This window comes from Pelophylax lessonae (genome assembly GCF_965119305.1).
Source record: "Pelophylax lessonae genome assembly, chromosome: 11".
In the NCBI taxonomy this organism is placed as follows: Eukaryota; Metazoa; Chordata; class Amphibia; order Anura; family Ranidae; genus Pelophylax; species Pelophylax lessonae.
In genome coordinates, this window is record NC_138778.1 from 13,847,535 (window position 1) to 13,863,063 (window position 15,529).

General features: G+C 43.7%; 1 protein-coding gene across 6 annotated transcripts in view; it reads left to right on the forward strand.

Moving 5' to 3' along the window:
* Positions 1–1,678: 1,678 nt before the first annotated feature.
* The window catches only part of SHISA6 (shisa family member 6), a 342,371-nt gene continuing 328,520 nt past the window's right edge, over positions 1,679–15,529 (forward strand). For all 6 annotated transcript variants that reach the window (XM_082271224.1, XM_082271225.1, XM_082271227.1 and 3 more), the window contains exon 1: positions 1,679–2,300. In XM_082271224.1, the coding sequence (XP_082127350.1) occupies positions 1,744–2,300 (557 nt within the window). In that variant the 5' untranslated portion in view covers positions 1,679–1,743. The remainder of the gene's footprint in view (positions 2,301–15,529) is intronic.

The window sequence follows — 15,529 nt, forward strand, 5'->3', positions numbered from 1 at the left end:
GAGCTTACAATCACCAATCCTCCCTAAAAAAATTCTAAATCCATGGTTGGCATTAGATTGCCAGCTCTGTGCCCCAGCCCCATTTATGGCTGCAGCCCAGCTTCCTCCTGTGCCTGCAGATGCCATGAGCTGTGACATGTACGGGAGGGGGAGCCCTTCAGAACGTTCCCTCTAAAGAGTTTGGATTTTTTTTTTTTCCTGCAAAGAGAAATCATCAGGCTGGGATACATCCGCCTCCATGCACAGGCTGGAATGGATCCATGCCTTCACATCTGTGCTTTCTGCTAATTCCAACATAAAAGGCAAAATTATTTCCCCCCCCCCCCACCTCGTTGCCTGTGCTTACATAAGCCTAAACCTAACCAACCCCCCCCTCCTCCCAACGATTGAAGAGGCCACCAAGAACGGTTCCCTTCTCCATCCATCGCTGAACGTTCTCCATCCTCCCATGTCCCAGGGTAAGCATGCCCTTTAACAAGCACCCCGGTGATGCCTGTTCTAGCATGATGCAGAGCTAAGCCTGAGCCCTCCGATGGATGTGGGCGGACTTACAATGGGATCATCCCCCTCCTCTTGTCTTAGTAGTGCAGTCAGGAGCCGCTCTATCCATTTAGCAGCAGCTCCCAACATCTGCAGTAAGAGGAACGAGGGTGAGTAGAGTCCATCCACCTCTTAGCATCGCAACCACCCTTTTTTTTTGGTTTTGCTTAGAAATTGTCTTCTTGCTTTTCCCCAATTTCCTTTTTTTTTTTTTTATTTCTTTTTTTTATTTTTTTTTTTTTTTGGTTTCTCCTTTAAAATGCGCCTTCTTATTTCCAGGGATTAGAAGATCCGTGGCTTTGTAGCGAGGCAGATGCGCGCTGTGCAGCTGGGGTCTCGGGGATAAGGATATATGAGTTAGGAGTCTAATGATGTAAGAATTGTGCTGTGGAAAGCAGAGGATGGAGGTGATTTGGGGGGGGGGGGGGAGAGGGGGTTGACAGTGGAGATTCAAAAAAAAAAAAAATGCTTCCTAGAGTATAGTCTTTTAGAAATAGCCGTATTGACAGCTTGTCAGTGTGTTCAGATAAGTGGACTGGGACTTGAGTCTGGGCAGGAAAAAATTTCCTGTAGCTGCTGCTCGAGCCTTCTGAACGCCTTCTCCAGGGGATGCAAAGCTCTGCCGTCTACAATAAATTCTCCCGTCCCTTTTTACACACTGACAAAGGAGGAAAAGAAAGCTTTGAAAATCAATAGGATGCCCCCTTCTTTGAATTAATACCAAGAGACCAAGCTAGCGGTTAACCTGGACCATACATGCAACAAGGCACCATTGGTTGCCTAATGTTTGGCTTGCCCCTCTGCCTGCTCGAAGGGGGGTGCTCTATATCCATCACAGCTCAAAGGTGTTTGTTTTTTGTCTCCAGGGAATTGCCTCGTACATGATACATTGAGAGGACCATCGGGTGGTCGGTGGCTCTGGCTCATGTGAAAATCGCTCTCTGGGATGTATCCAGAAGTCCAGCTGCAGTTTGACAATCTGAAGAGCACGCCTGCCGGGGCAACTTGTGAGACTTTGCTGGCCGTCAACCCAACTGGAATGGCCGAATGAAGGTGGAAGGGATGAAATTAGGGACAATGTCAGGTTGGAGGGGACGCTTAATGTGGAAATAAAAAGACACTGAAAGATTGCCCCTACACCTCCGAAAGGACATCTGCTGCCTCGCCTTCTTGCCAAGGTTCAAGGTTGGATATTAATTAAACATGAGGTGGCAACACATACTTCTTTTGGTGGTCTACTTAGATCCCCTTGGCCTCGTTTATCAATGCCAAGCCGCGGCAAAGGCAAAAGGTAACAAAACTCAAGGTCCAGCCAAAAAGCAAAACCCCCCCAAAGTGAAGGAACTCAACACGACGGCTGTGCCCCTACCGGTCACCACCAGGAAGGTGAAGATACCTGTCGCACTGCCATATGACAGATGTTTAGGCTATTATGACGTCAGTGGGCAGTGGGACAAAGAGTTTGACTGTAACCACACCACCCATCCGTACTGCTGCGGGACATGTTCTTTACGGTACTGCTGTGAACAGCGAAGCAAAAGACTGGATCAGATCGCTTGCAAGAAGTGGATCTGGGTTGTGACCACCAGACCAAACAATGTTATGGTGGAGGTGGACGCTTACGACCCGCTCAACGACAAAACCAACACCACCGTCTACATCACCTGTGGGGTTATCACCTTCATCTTTATCGTGGGAGTTGTTGCTAAAGTGGCTTACGACAAAGCAAGACGCCCACCTCGGGAAATGAACATACACAGGTACGTTGGTCAGTTGACGTCAAAGTTGATGTTTTGTGGTTTGACTAGAGCAGGGATTCTGAACCAGGGTTCTGTGGAACCCTAGGGTTCCTTCAGCTACTGCTAGGGGTTCCTTGAGCTTTTGCTTTCTGACCTTCTATTTAATGGTGCCTCCATAGTTCCAGGGCCAATGCCATTTTGTAGAGCCAGCCTGTAAGGGTGGAGTTCTAACCGCAACTGAGGGGGTTTAATCCTCCTACTGACCATTGACGTAGGGGGCATTTTTCCTATTCATCCCAGATGAGTGGGTTTTAGTAAGAGCTCCCCAAGAACTGAAAATTGTATTAGGGGTTCCTCTGGGGAAAAAAGGTTGAGAAAGACTGGACTAGAGTTTTAGTACCCAATCTATCATCCATAACCAAGGCTGGACAATTTATTTATTTATTTTTTTTTACTTAACTTGACTCAAAAGCCAGTCAGTCCAAATCAGGAGCCAAGAAGCAATCTGAAGACACCATGCACCAAAGGTATTTGCCTCCACTGACTGAAATTAAAGCTCAAACTAATTTGGCTGTTAGGCTCCTGAGATTTGTTCTCTATCTGGCTTATGAGGATTTGTCTAACCTTACCCATGATTGGCCAGCACTGTTCCTCTCATTGCAAGTCCTTTTTCATTACTTCAAAGTCATTGCTTTGCCAATTTGTGAGATAAGCTGCATTTTGTTGCTCCACTCATTTTGATCCTTAGATGACAAAAACCCAGTGTTTAATCCACCATATAATTTGATGCTCTCTACTTGATGGTATTTCTGTGGACTTTCTAGTCAATGGTTGCTTAATTTTTCAACGTAAGCTCTACAATTATTTAAGCTTTCCTTTTCTTTTTTTTTTATAAGCTTTACGTTCCCTTGTCCCTGAACTCTCTTGTAATAGCCTGCTAGACTTTATTATTATTATTATTATTATTATTATTATTTATATATATATATATATATATATATATATATATATATATATATATATATATATTAATATTTTATTTCTTCTATTTTTTATATTATTATTCATTTAATATATTTTATCATTTTATATATATATATTATTTATTTTATTTTTTAGAAGCTTTTTATTCTCTTTAGAGATTAATTCCAAAATATCTATCAAGGCCAAGACCATCCCAATTTGTTGCCCTGTATTTTCACCTCCTTTTTTTTTCGCCTGCTAGGGCACATCTGTGGTCCCCAGCATTCTTCTATTTTATTAACTTTACTCATGGGATTTAGAGCCGTGCCAATCCATTAATGCTTCTTCAAAACAGATCTGACAGGCTAGCCTTGTTCACACAAAAATAAATGGCTGTTGCATTTTTTAACAGGTTGAAGATAAGTAACTCCTGTCATTAACACCATGTCTTCTACAAAGAGATGACAAGGTCTCAGCGGGGTTTCTATCAAGAAATCTAATTCATAATGTTCCTCCAGCGAGTGTGATAATGAAGTTTGCCAACGGTTGAGGAACAAGACTTTTCAATGAAAAAAATGTTGATGTGGGGCAAGGATAGGGGGAATCTATAATAATTATCTGGTCATCGGTAGCAAAACATTGATAAGCTGTATAGAAGGACTTGATAGGGAGTAGATAGCCAACAAATGGTTCTTCTATGCCCTCATTGCCACCTTAGAAAGCATAATGATTGGCTGTAGAGTTGTCTTAAGCCCCGTACACACGCACAGATTGTTGGCCGTAAATTGTCGGCCAACGTCCTATCTGCTGATTGTAGGCTTGTTAGTATGATGCCTCCGACAACCAACTGCAAATTTTCAGCCGAATAAAATCTGGTGTGCATGCTATAAAATTTTTGTTGGCCAACAAAGAACGGCCGATTGTTCCTCAGTCAGTACAGATTTCGGCAGACAAAAATCAGATGAGCAAGACTGGGCATGCTCAGAGAAGAAAAAACACAGGGAAAGTCAACCATCACATGACATCACTTCTGAAGTTGGTTTTTGTTGGCCAACAAAAGTCCAGTGCAAGTCTAGAGCACATTTCAACCAACAAACAACACTGGGCAAAAGACGGCCGATCGGTTGGCCAACAATCTGTTGTACGGGGCTTTATTCTGTCCTTTTTCTTGATGATCAACCCTTGGAATCCTACCAATTAAAGGTTCTTGGTTCTTGGTCAGCAGTCCCACCAATTAAAGCCATCTTTTGTGAACTTACTGAAACAATCCTCAGTTTCCTACTCCTCGACCCAGAACAGTTGTTCAGATAAGACTTTTGATTTCCCTGGCTGCATGCTTGTTCCCGGTAATTACCATCTTGGAAAGCATAATGATTGGCTGTAGAATTGTCTTATTCTGTCCTTTTCTTGATGACCAACCCCTTGTATCCCACCAATTAAAGGTTCTTGGCCAGGTGGCTCATAAAGAAAGAAAGAAGCCATCTTTTGTTAACTTGCTGATACAATCCTTCTGATTTAACTTTCTGCATGCTTGGTCCAGGTCACTATCACTTTAGAAAACATAATAATTGGTTGCATGATTATACTTGGTTCTGCCCTTTCCTAGATGACCAAACCCTGGAATCCTACCAGTTGAAGATTCTTTGCCAGATGATTTTTAAGGAAATAAATAGGCTACCTTGTGTTAACTTGCTGCCACAATCAAAGTCATTGACCCAGAACATTTTTTTAGATCAGAACTTCTGTTTTCACTTGCTGCATGCTTGTTCCAGGTCATTATCACCCTGGAGATCCTAATGATTGGCTGTAGAATTGTCTTTTAAGTTTGTCCTTTCATTGATGACCAAACCTTGGAATCCCACTAGTTGAAGGTTCTTGTTAAAGAAAAAATAGGCCACCTTTTAAACTTGCTGACACAATCGATAGTTTCCTATTCATTGACCAGGAACAATTGTTCAGATCGGGACTTCTGAATTTCCTTGCTGCATGCTTGTTCCAGGTCAGTGATTACGAAAGCATTGTGCTAGAACGACAAGCAGGCAATTTGGAATTTCAGAGAGAAGCCGGTAATGTCATCTTTTATGTTTCTTACTGAACAGGTTCATTTTTGCCTTCCATGTGCTGGAAGCAACAATATTGGTTAGTGCTGGAGAATGAAAACCATGGCTCTGCATGACTAAATAAAAGCCTAAGTAACATATTGAAGAGCACTTGTACTAGTTGCACAGACGTGTCTTCGGATGGCATTATGTTCCTCCCACACACGGCTGGTCCTCCGAAATTCCATTCTAATTCTTTCCATGGAAAGAACATTTCCAGCTTTGCTATGCCAGTTGGAAGCCAATGCTTGAGATGTCATCGAGTTACGTCATCCAAGATATCCTCTTTGAACGCATTCCAAGTGATTCAGCCTTTCAGTACTAACGGGGCAATGTATTTACCTCCTATTAAAGGGGGATTTTCACCCTTTTTTTTAGGATAAAAAAATTGGAAGTTGGCCATATGGGCCAAAAACTGTTGGCTATTTCCAAATGGAGTGATGATGGTCATAGTTTGGTCAGTTGGGGTGGAAAATAGCCAGCAAAGATCACCCTGAATATGTAAACGAACAATCCAGTGTTACCTCTCTACTCAAGATGTTGGAGACCAAGGTATCCACCTCCATTTGGGAGATTTTCACCTTTTGTAGGAAGAGAACATTGGAAGTTGGTCATATGGAAAAAAAACAGTTGGCCATTTCCAAACGGACTAATGGTGGTCACGGTTAGTTCGGTTGGGGTGGAAAATGGCCAGGAAGGTTCACCCTGAATAAGTAAATGAACAATCCACTGTTGCCTCTCTACTCTAGATTGTGGAAACCAATGAATCTACCTCCATTTAAGATATTTTCACCTTTTGTATGACAAGAACATTGGGAGTTAGTCAGATGGACAAAAAACAGTTGGCCAATGGCCAACTCTAAATGGAGTGATGATGGTCACAATTGGGTTGGTTGGTGTGGACTGTGGCAAGCAATGTTCACCCTGAATGAGTAAATGAACAATCCAATGTTGCCTCTCTACTCAAGACCAGAACATTGAGAGTTGGTCAGTTGGCAAACTCCAAATGTAGTGATGGTGGTCACAATTAGGTTGGTTGGTGTGGACCGTGGTAAGCAATGTTCCCCCTGAATGAGTAAATGAACAATCCAATGTTGCCTCTCCAATGTATCTACCTCCCATTTTATGAGATTTTCACCTTTTTATTTGCCAAGAACATTGAGATTTGGTCAGTTGGCGAACTCCAAATGGAGTGATGGTGGTTGCAATTAGATTGGTTGGTGTGGATTGTGGCAAGAAAAGATCACCCTGAATAAGTAAACAAACAAACAATTCAATGTTGCCTCTCTACTCAAGATGGTTAGAACCAATGTATCCACCTTCATTAAATAGATTTTCACATTTTTGTATGACAAGAGCCTTGGGATTTGGTAAGATGTACCAAAAACTGTTGGCCAACTCGAAATGGAGTGATGATGGTAACAGTTGGGGTGTTGGCGAGCTCCAAATGGAGTGATGGTGGTCACAATTACACAATTAGGTTAGTTGGTGTGGATAGGGGCAAGAAAAGATCACCCTGAATAAGTAAACAATCCAATGTTGCCTCTCTACTCAAGATGGTTAGAACCCAATGTATCTAACTCCATTAAATAGATTTTCATCTTTTTGTATGACAAGAACCTTGGGAGTTGGTAAGCTGTACCGAAAACTGTTGGCCAACTCGAAATGGAGTGATGATGGTAACAATTGGGGTGTTTGCGAACTCCAAATGGAGTGATGGTAGTCACAATTAGGTTGGCTGGTGTGGATAGTTGCAAGAGAAGATTGCCCTAAATAAGTAAACAATCCAATGTTGCCTCTACTCAAGATGGTTAGAATCAATGTATCCACCTCCATTAAATAGATTTTCTCCTTTTTGTATGACAAGAACCTTTGGGAGTTGGTAAGATGTACCAAAAACTGTTGGCCAACTCGAAATGGAGTGATGATGGTAACAGTTGGAGTGATGGTGGTCACAATTAGGTTGGTTGGTGTGGATAGGGGCAAGAAAAGATCACCCTCAATAAGTAAACAATCCAATGTTGCCTCTCTACTCAAGATGGTTAGAACCCAATGTATCCACCTCCATTATACAGATTTTCATCTTTTTGTATGACCAGAACATTGGGAGTTGGTAAGATGTACCAAAAACTGTTGGCCAACTTGAAATGGAGTAATGATGGTAACAGTTGGGGGTGTGACCACCTAACTGGTGTGGATAGTGGCCAGCAAGTTTCACCCTGAATAAAAAAAATAACAAATTGACAATCCAATGTTACTTTTCTACTCAAAATGGTTAATAAAACAGGAAACCAAAAACATGAATGTTCACAGAAAGCATGGTGCCCCTACCCAACTGTTGCCCAAGGCAAGTTTTCCTTTTGGGCCAAAGCATCTTTTCACACCCAGCCTTGCTGGCGGCCCTCGGAAACCATCTGGCACTGTGATAAGGGAAGCTAGGGAAGGCTTGATGGTTAATTAAGGAAGGACCCATCCACACAAAAGTGAAATTCCTGGCCAATTAACATTCTGTACAATTCTGATAAATAGGCAGCTTCCTCCTGATGGCTGCTGGCAATTATCTGCTGTATGAGAATGTATAGAGAAACCAGCTCCTAATTATGATAATGCGCACTGTTTAATAAGTTTAAATTATCATTATTCGCAGCGAGGGCTGGGGCTTTTCCGCTGCAACTTGCCATAGCAACTGCAAGATGTGAACGTGGCAAATAACACAGAGGATTGCATAAGGGGAGATGAGATCTGCAGAATATTCTATAGCGCTCTACCGGCATTGCACTGTGACACCGTATCGGCAATATATATCAATTATTTTATTCCTAAGGGCGACAAAGTGTGTACATCTTCCAGCTGCAAAAAAAAAAAAAAAAACTAACGGTAGGGTAGGCAACACGTGTGAAGGGCTAAACCACAACTGCACATTCACTTCATTCAGTTTTCTGAGACATTCAAAGACAATGATATATTCTTTTGCCATGCTACTGAATTTTTTGGAAATAAATGACCACCCCCCCCCTCTTGTCTTCCCCTGTGTATGTCCGTGTTCTAGATGCAAAATGATTCTCTTGCACACATTCCAAATAAATTCTAACTCGCTGTTCTATAAATAATTTATTGTAAAATAATAATTCATTTATTAAACAAAACTAATTGTCAATCTTGTACTGTATGGACTTTTTCACAGCAATGATCTGACAGGGAAGCTGATTAAGGGTTAATTTGCAGGACTGCTGGTGCCACAAGGTGGCGATAAAGAGAAACTTCATGGAGTGGGTGCTGTGCAATGTCCATTACATTAGGACTATACTAGGGCTGGATGGTCATGTGTGATTTTATTTGCTGCAAATATTTAGACAAAAGTATTTATAAAAATAAAACAAAAATTTTTATTTTTGTGTGCGGAGTTTAATTCTCAGTATCTGTTCTTATTCTGTATGTATGGACTCTGCACAGTACCACTTCTCTTGTCCTGTATGCTGGGTGTAATTCTCAATATTTTTTCTTATTTGGTATGTATGGACTGTGCACAGTACCACTTCTCTTTTATTGTATGCCGGTGTAATTCTCAGTATCTGTTCTTATTCTGTATGTATGGACTCTGCACAGTACCACTTCTCTTGTCCTATATGCCGGGTGTAATTCTGTCAGGTCACCTGTGGCCAGGGGACAGCTGCGCCCTGTTGGGGACAGGGGTGCACCGCAAGGTAGTGAACCCAATAGCTGACTGCTGCGGATGGACAGGAAACGTGAGCCCAAGATTCCCCATGGCGCGGAGTCTAAGGCCCAGCAGGTGTTCACCAGAGCCTCTAGTGGTGAGGATGGACTTCGCTGCAACTGGACCCAGGTCGTGGCCTCTGGGGTCCCCCGGGTCACGCTCTGTAGGGAGAGAGGGGAAGCAGCCACTCAGGACACAAGGGGTAGTGATGGGTAAGCCGAGGTCGGGGCAACAGGCAGACGAGGGTAACCAAGAAACAGGCCAAAGGTATCTTTTCTTATTCGGTATATATGGGCTCTGCACAGTACCACTTCTCTTGTCCTGTATGCCGGTTGTAATTCTCGGTATCTGTTCTTATTCTGCATGTATGGACTCTGCACAGTACCACTTGAAGTGTAATTCTCGGTATCTGTTCTTGTTCTCTGTGTATGGACTCTGCGCAGTACCGCTTCTCTTGTCCTGTATGCCGGGTGTAATTCTTGGTATCTGTTCTTATTCTGTATGTATGGACTCTGCACAGTACTACTTCTCTTGTCCTGTATGCTGGGTTATATTCTTGGTATCTGTTCCTATTCTCTGTGTATGTGCACAGTACTACTTCTCCTGTCCTGTATTCCGTGTGTAATTCTCGGTATCTGTGTTCCTATTCTGTATGGACTCTGCACAGTACCACTTCTCTTGGTCCTCCTGGTTTTGTATTCTCACATATTATAGTGTGATCCTGCGATATCCAATTCTGCTTCTTTATAAAACAGGATTTAAAATTCATTGATATCTAATCCTTTTATATATTCTTACAGCTTCAGCGGGTGATATTGATATGTACAGCGCTACATGACACAGCCCTATCATTTATATACAAGCCTTAGGCTCTCCTCACACCGCTGTGCGCAATTCATTTTTTGGTGCACCAGAGGTGACTGTATTTCGCTGCAATGCCCAGAGGAGGTGCAGGTGTGGGATTTTTGTGCGCATTTATCCTTGTTGAGTGAATAGACCACCTTAAATCAACACATGCTTATTAATGCAGCAACCTGTTCGCACCAACGCGTTACGTCACTGCTCATGCTCTGAATGTGTGGTAAAATTGGAAATCACATAGACATACTATCCTTGGTCACTTGACAGTATTTTGTCAATGACATACAGTATAGTGGATGCTCCGCAGCAGTCACATGTGAAAGCAGCATAGAAAAATTAATTCTTCAGCCATCTTCCCTTTTACTCAGTTTCTCTTTCTCCCTGGGGCATTAGTACTCATTTAGAGAGCTTTGGCCTTCCCTTAGGCCAGGGGTCGCCAAACTTTTTAAACAGAGGGTCAGTTTACTGTGCTTAAGACTTTTGGGGGCCTGACCATGGGCAGTGGTCACAGCATCAGTGGTAGTAAACATGTCCCATCATTGGTGTCAGTGGGAGGAATAGTGCCCCATCATTGGTGTCAGTGGGAGGAATAGTGCCCCATCATTGGTGTCAGTGGGAGGAATAGCACCACTTCGTTGGTGTCTGTGGGAGGAATAGTGCCCCATCATTGGTGTCAGTGGAAGGAATAGTGCCCCATCATTGGTGTCAGTGGGAAGAATAGTGCCCCATCATTGGTGTCAGTGGGAGGAATAGTGTCCCATCATTGGTGTCAGTGGGAGGAATAGTGCCCCATCATTGGCATCAGTGGGATTAATAGTGCCCCATTATTGGTGTCAGTGGGAGGAATAGTGTCCCATCATTGGTGTCAGTGGGAGGAATAGTGCCCCATCATTAGTATCAGTGGGAGGAATAGTGCCCCATCATTGGTATCTGTGGGAGGAATAGTGCCCCATCATTGGTATCAGTGGGAGGAATAGTGCCCCATCATTGGTGTCAGTGGGAGGAATAGTGCCCCATCATTGGTATCAGTGGGAGGAATAGTGCCCCATCATTGGTGTCAGTGGGAGGAATAGTGCCCCATCATTGATGTCAGCGGGAGGAATAGTGGCTCATCGTTGGTGTCAGTGGGAGGAATAGTGGCTCATCGTTGGTGTCAGTGGGAGGAATAGTGCCCCATCATTGGTGTCAGTGGGAGGAATAGTGCCCCATCGTTGGTGCCAGTGGGAGGAATAGTGCCCCATCATTGGTATCAGTGGGAGGAATAGTGCCCCATCATTGATGTCAGCGGGAGGAATAGTGGCTCATCGTTGGTGTCAGTGGGAGGAATAGTGGCTCATCGTTGGTGTCAGTGGGAGGAATAGTGCCCCATCATTGGTGTCAGTGGGAGGAATAGTGCCCCATCGTTGGTGCCAGTGGGAGGAATAGTGCCCCATCATTGGTATCAGTGGGAGGAATAGTGCCCCATCATTGATGTCAGCGGGAGGAATAGTGGCTCATCGTTGGTGTCAGTGGGAGGAATAGTGGCTCATCGTTGGTGTCAGTGGGAGGAATAGTGCCCCATCATTGGTGTCAGTGGGAGGAATAGTGCCCCATCGTTGGTGCCAGTGGGAGGAATAGTGCCCCATCATTGGTGTCAGTGGGAGGAATAGTGCCCCATCGTTGGTGCCAGTGGGAGGAATAGTGCCCCATCATTGGTGTCAGTGGGAGGAATAGTGCCCCATCGTTGGTGCCAGTGGGAGGAATAGTGCCCCATCATTGGTGTCAGTGGGAGGAATAGTGCCCCATCGTTGGTGCCAGTGGGAGGAATAGTGCCCCAGGAGCCGGATAAAAGCAAGCAAAGTTTGGCTTGGAGGCACATTCAGCCTCCAAGCCAAAGTTTGAAGACCACTGCCTTAGGCTATCTGTGTCCAGCTCACAATTCCCTGCTTGTGTTCCAGAGACAGGATCACTGCAGCTACACCTCCAACTCCAGTACAGCTTTCCCAGGTCCTCCAGGGGCATAGACACACATCAGAAAACACTTGGCCTGACCTAAAAGCCCTTTTGCAACCTTCCCTTCCCTAGCCTCCACCACCATAAGGCTGAGGAAGTCTACAGCCAGCTCTTCTGCATGCAGATCTACCTCTCCCTGCCCTCCAGCCTTGTTCATGGCCTGCACTTGCTGGCTACATGCTGTGCTGAATGTTGCAGTCCCTGACTCCCATGCCCCATCTGCACTATGGCTCCTCCCAAACTAGCTCATATGTGATCAATGACTCTCCCATTACATCACTACAGGAGGGCTCTAGCTAAAAGGGACCTAGCACCTGATTACATTATTCTCTGTCACCACACACTACTCTTGGACAGAGCCACCTAGTGACAGACTAACTAACTGCACCTGCTTAATTGCAGCATTTGCATTGAAAAATCCAGATCTGCCAAAATGACAACCAAAAAATATTCATTTAGGAGGTGGTAATATCACCTGTTAAAGAGTTTGTTACCCAATCACCATGTTCCTGATATGTGCCTGCTGTACCATGTACTTGTATGAGAAAATATCCTGTTCTTTTTATATTGCGTCCTTTAAATCCCTGGTGTTACTGCCAGTCCCTCTGCTTTCCTAAAAAAAAACAAAAAAAAAAAAAAAAAAACTGACCACACTAAGCATAATAGCACATCATGGTCAGTTACTAATACCCAAATTACAGTATAAACAACATTTATTGAAAGCTCCAAATAACGAAACGAAATTCATTCCAATTTCTGGAATTGGAATTGAAATTCAAATTGAATTTTACAACGAATTCCATTCGAATTCGAACTGTAAACCTATTTTTGAAATCAAAGGCTGTGTGTTATTAGTGTACCATTTTGAAGTAATGCTGTTTTTGTTAAGCCAAAGGTGATTTAAACAGTCATTGTAATCATTTGATATTGTTTTTTTTTTTTTTTTTTTGTTTAGTTTGCCTCATTCGAATAAAAAAAAAAACAAAAAATCTTATTTTCATTTCAACCAATTCAAAATGTATTGATTGGAACATTTCAAATCGGAAAAAAATCTGTGAATTCAAAGAAATAACATAAAATGAATTCCAAATAGGAATTTAATGAATGAATCAACTGAATTTAACTAAACAAAATAACTAGATTAAAAAATTTTTTCACCAATGCACGTGTCTACTCAACTCAGGTGGGAATGGGGGCTAAGTGCCATTCAGTTAGTTTACATCTGCTTTAAAAATGCACTAAACGATCGTTCAGCACCCACGCTGATTGCACTGTCTGATGTGATCACCGCCATTACTAGTAAAGAAAGAAAGAAAAAAAAAAAAGAAAAAAAAAAAAAAAAAATATATATATATATATATATATATATTATATATTTTTTCTTTACTGGTAATGGCAGCGATCTTTTTTTTTTTTTTTGCGGGATTTCGGCGGACAGATCAAACCCCTAACTGACATTTTTGCCACTTTTTTGGGGGGGATCAGTGACATCACTACAGTAATCAGTACTAAATATATACACTGTTACTGTATTAATGACACTGGCAGGGAAGGGGTTAACCCAGTGGCAATCAAAGGGTTAAATGTATGCCTAGGGGGTGTTTTCTAACTGTGTGGGGGGCGGGGTGGGCTTATGAAATCATCACAGGGACCTGACATCCGAAATGAGATGATTACTGAGAGAACAATGGTGCGCCGTGTTTACAACAGCAGACCGCCATTCTGTCTCTATGGGGATCGATCGCGGGTGCCCGGCGGCAATCGTGGCCGCCGGCCCCGTGCCTTAGCCTCTCCGCTGGCAAATGGGCGGGCGCACGCCCCCAGGATTGCTCCTGCGATCCGCCATACAGGTACGGCGATTTGCGAGGACCTGCCGCTGTATATAGTCGGCGGCTGGTCGGCAAGTGGTTAAGGCGACAGACGACAGAACGCTCCGATGTGAACTGGGGGCCATTGAAATGAATGGGATTTGTCTTGTTGGGCGTTTTTAGAGCTGAGGCAGAAAATCGCCCAAAAACACCTGGATGTGATCAGAGCCTGAGGCCTGGAAGTGACCCTGTGGCGAAGGAGCTAGCAATCTATCCATGCAAGATGGTCATGGAAAGCATGACGCTATGAAGCGAGGACGCCATGAACATCTGGTAAAAACTGGGAAATGTTGGTTTTCCTGGTTAGACAGGTTTAGAATTTCCTCAGTTTTCTCCTTTTTAATGTTATTATCATTCTTATTTTTTATTATTATTATTATTATTATTATTATTATTATTATTATTATTATTGATGATGATGATAATAAAAATGATAATAAATAATAATGATAATGATAAAAAATGATGATATTATTATTATTATTATTATTATTTTTCCCTCCAGTAAGGAATTGGTATTCTGACAGAAGGGACCGCCGGGCTTTGTAGGTTAATGTTGCACATCTGCCCGGGGGCCGTTAAATAATCCCATTCATTTCTGCACACTCCCCACCGCCGCCTGACGAGAGAACATTATTCAAGAGCGAGCCGACTCTCCCCTACCGCTCTGGTGACTGTACGGCCTGCGGCTACTGCTGGCGCATCTGCTGCATTTTCTGACAAGGACTTCGCAGGGAGGGGGAGGGGTTCTGCAGATATTTGGATGGTGTCTAGGGACCCTTTAACCACTTGCTGACCAGCCGCCGTACTTATACTGTGGCAGGTCGGCTCTGTCCCGCAGAACGACGTACCTGAACGTCGTTTCGCGGGACAGCTAGCAAGGGGGTGCGCACGCGCGGCTCAGCTCAGGTGCCTCCATAGCAAGCTGCGTTTGCTATGGGGGCACTCAGCAGAGGGGAGGGGCAAGAAGTGCCAGCGAGGGACCCGAGAAGAAGGGGATTGGGGCTGCTCTATGCAAAACCAACTGCACAGAGGAGGGAAGTGTAACATGTTTGTTATTTTTAGAGAGGAAAAAAAATAAAAATTTGTATCACTTGAAATTCCTGCTCTACGTGGGCGATTGAACCACTTGCGGACCAGCCACCGTAGCTATACTGAGGCAGGTTGGCTGTGTCCCACAAAACGACGTACCTGTACGTTGTCTTGCATTGATAGCTAGTGGGGGTGCGCACGCGCCGATTGGCCACGGGGAGCCAATCAGCGGGTCCAGCCGCCACGATTTCCGCTGGGGACCCGCGATCTCTCCCCGTGGAGACAGAACGGCGGTCTGCCATGGCAGACCGCTGTTCTGTCAGTAATGAACACAGGCATCCTGCGTTCCACCTATTTAGTTACACAGGTCTCCGTGTTCATCCAGCAAGCCCCTCCCCCACACAGTTAGAAAGCACCCTACTGGGCACACATTTAACCCTTTGATCGCCTCTGGTGTTAACCCCCCTTCCCTGCCAGTGTCATTACTGCAGTAACCGTTCATATGTTTAGCACTGATTACTGCAGTAATGTCACTGGCAGTGTTGGGGGTAACTAGTTACAAAGTAACTGATTACAGTAACTACATAACTTTTTTTGGTAACGAAGTAATGTAACTAGTTACAATACTAATATTGGTAACTACACTACTTTACTAGGCTATAGGAGGTAACTACACTACTTTACTAGGCTATAGGAGGTAACTACACTACTTTACTAGGC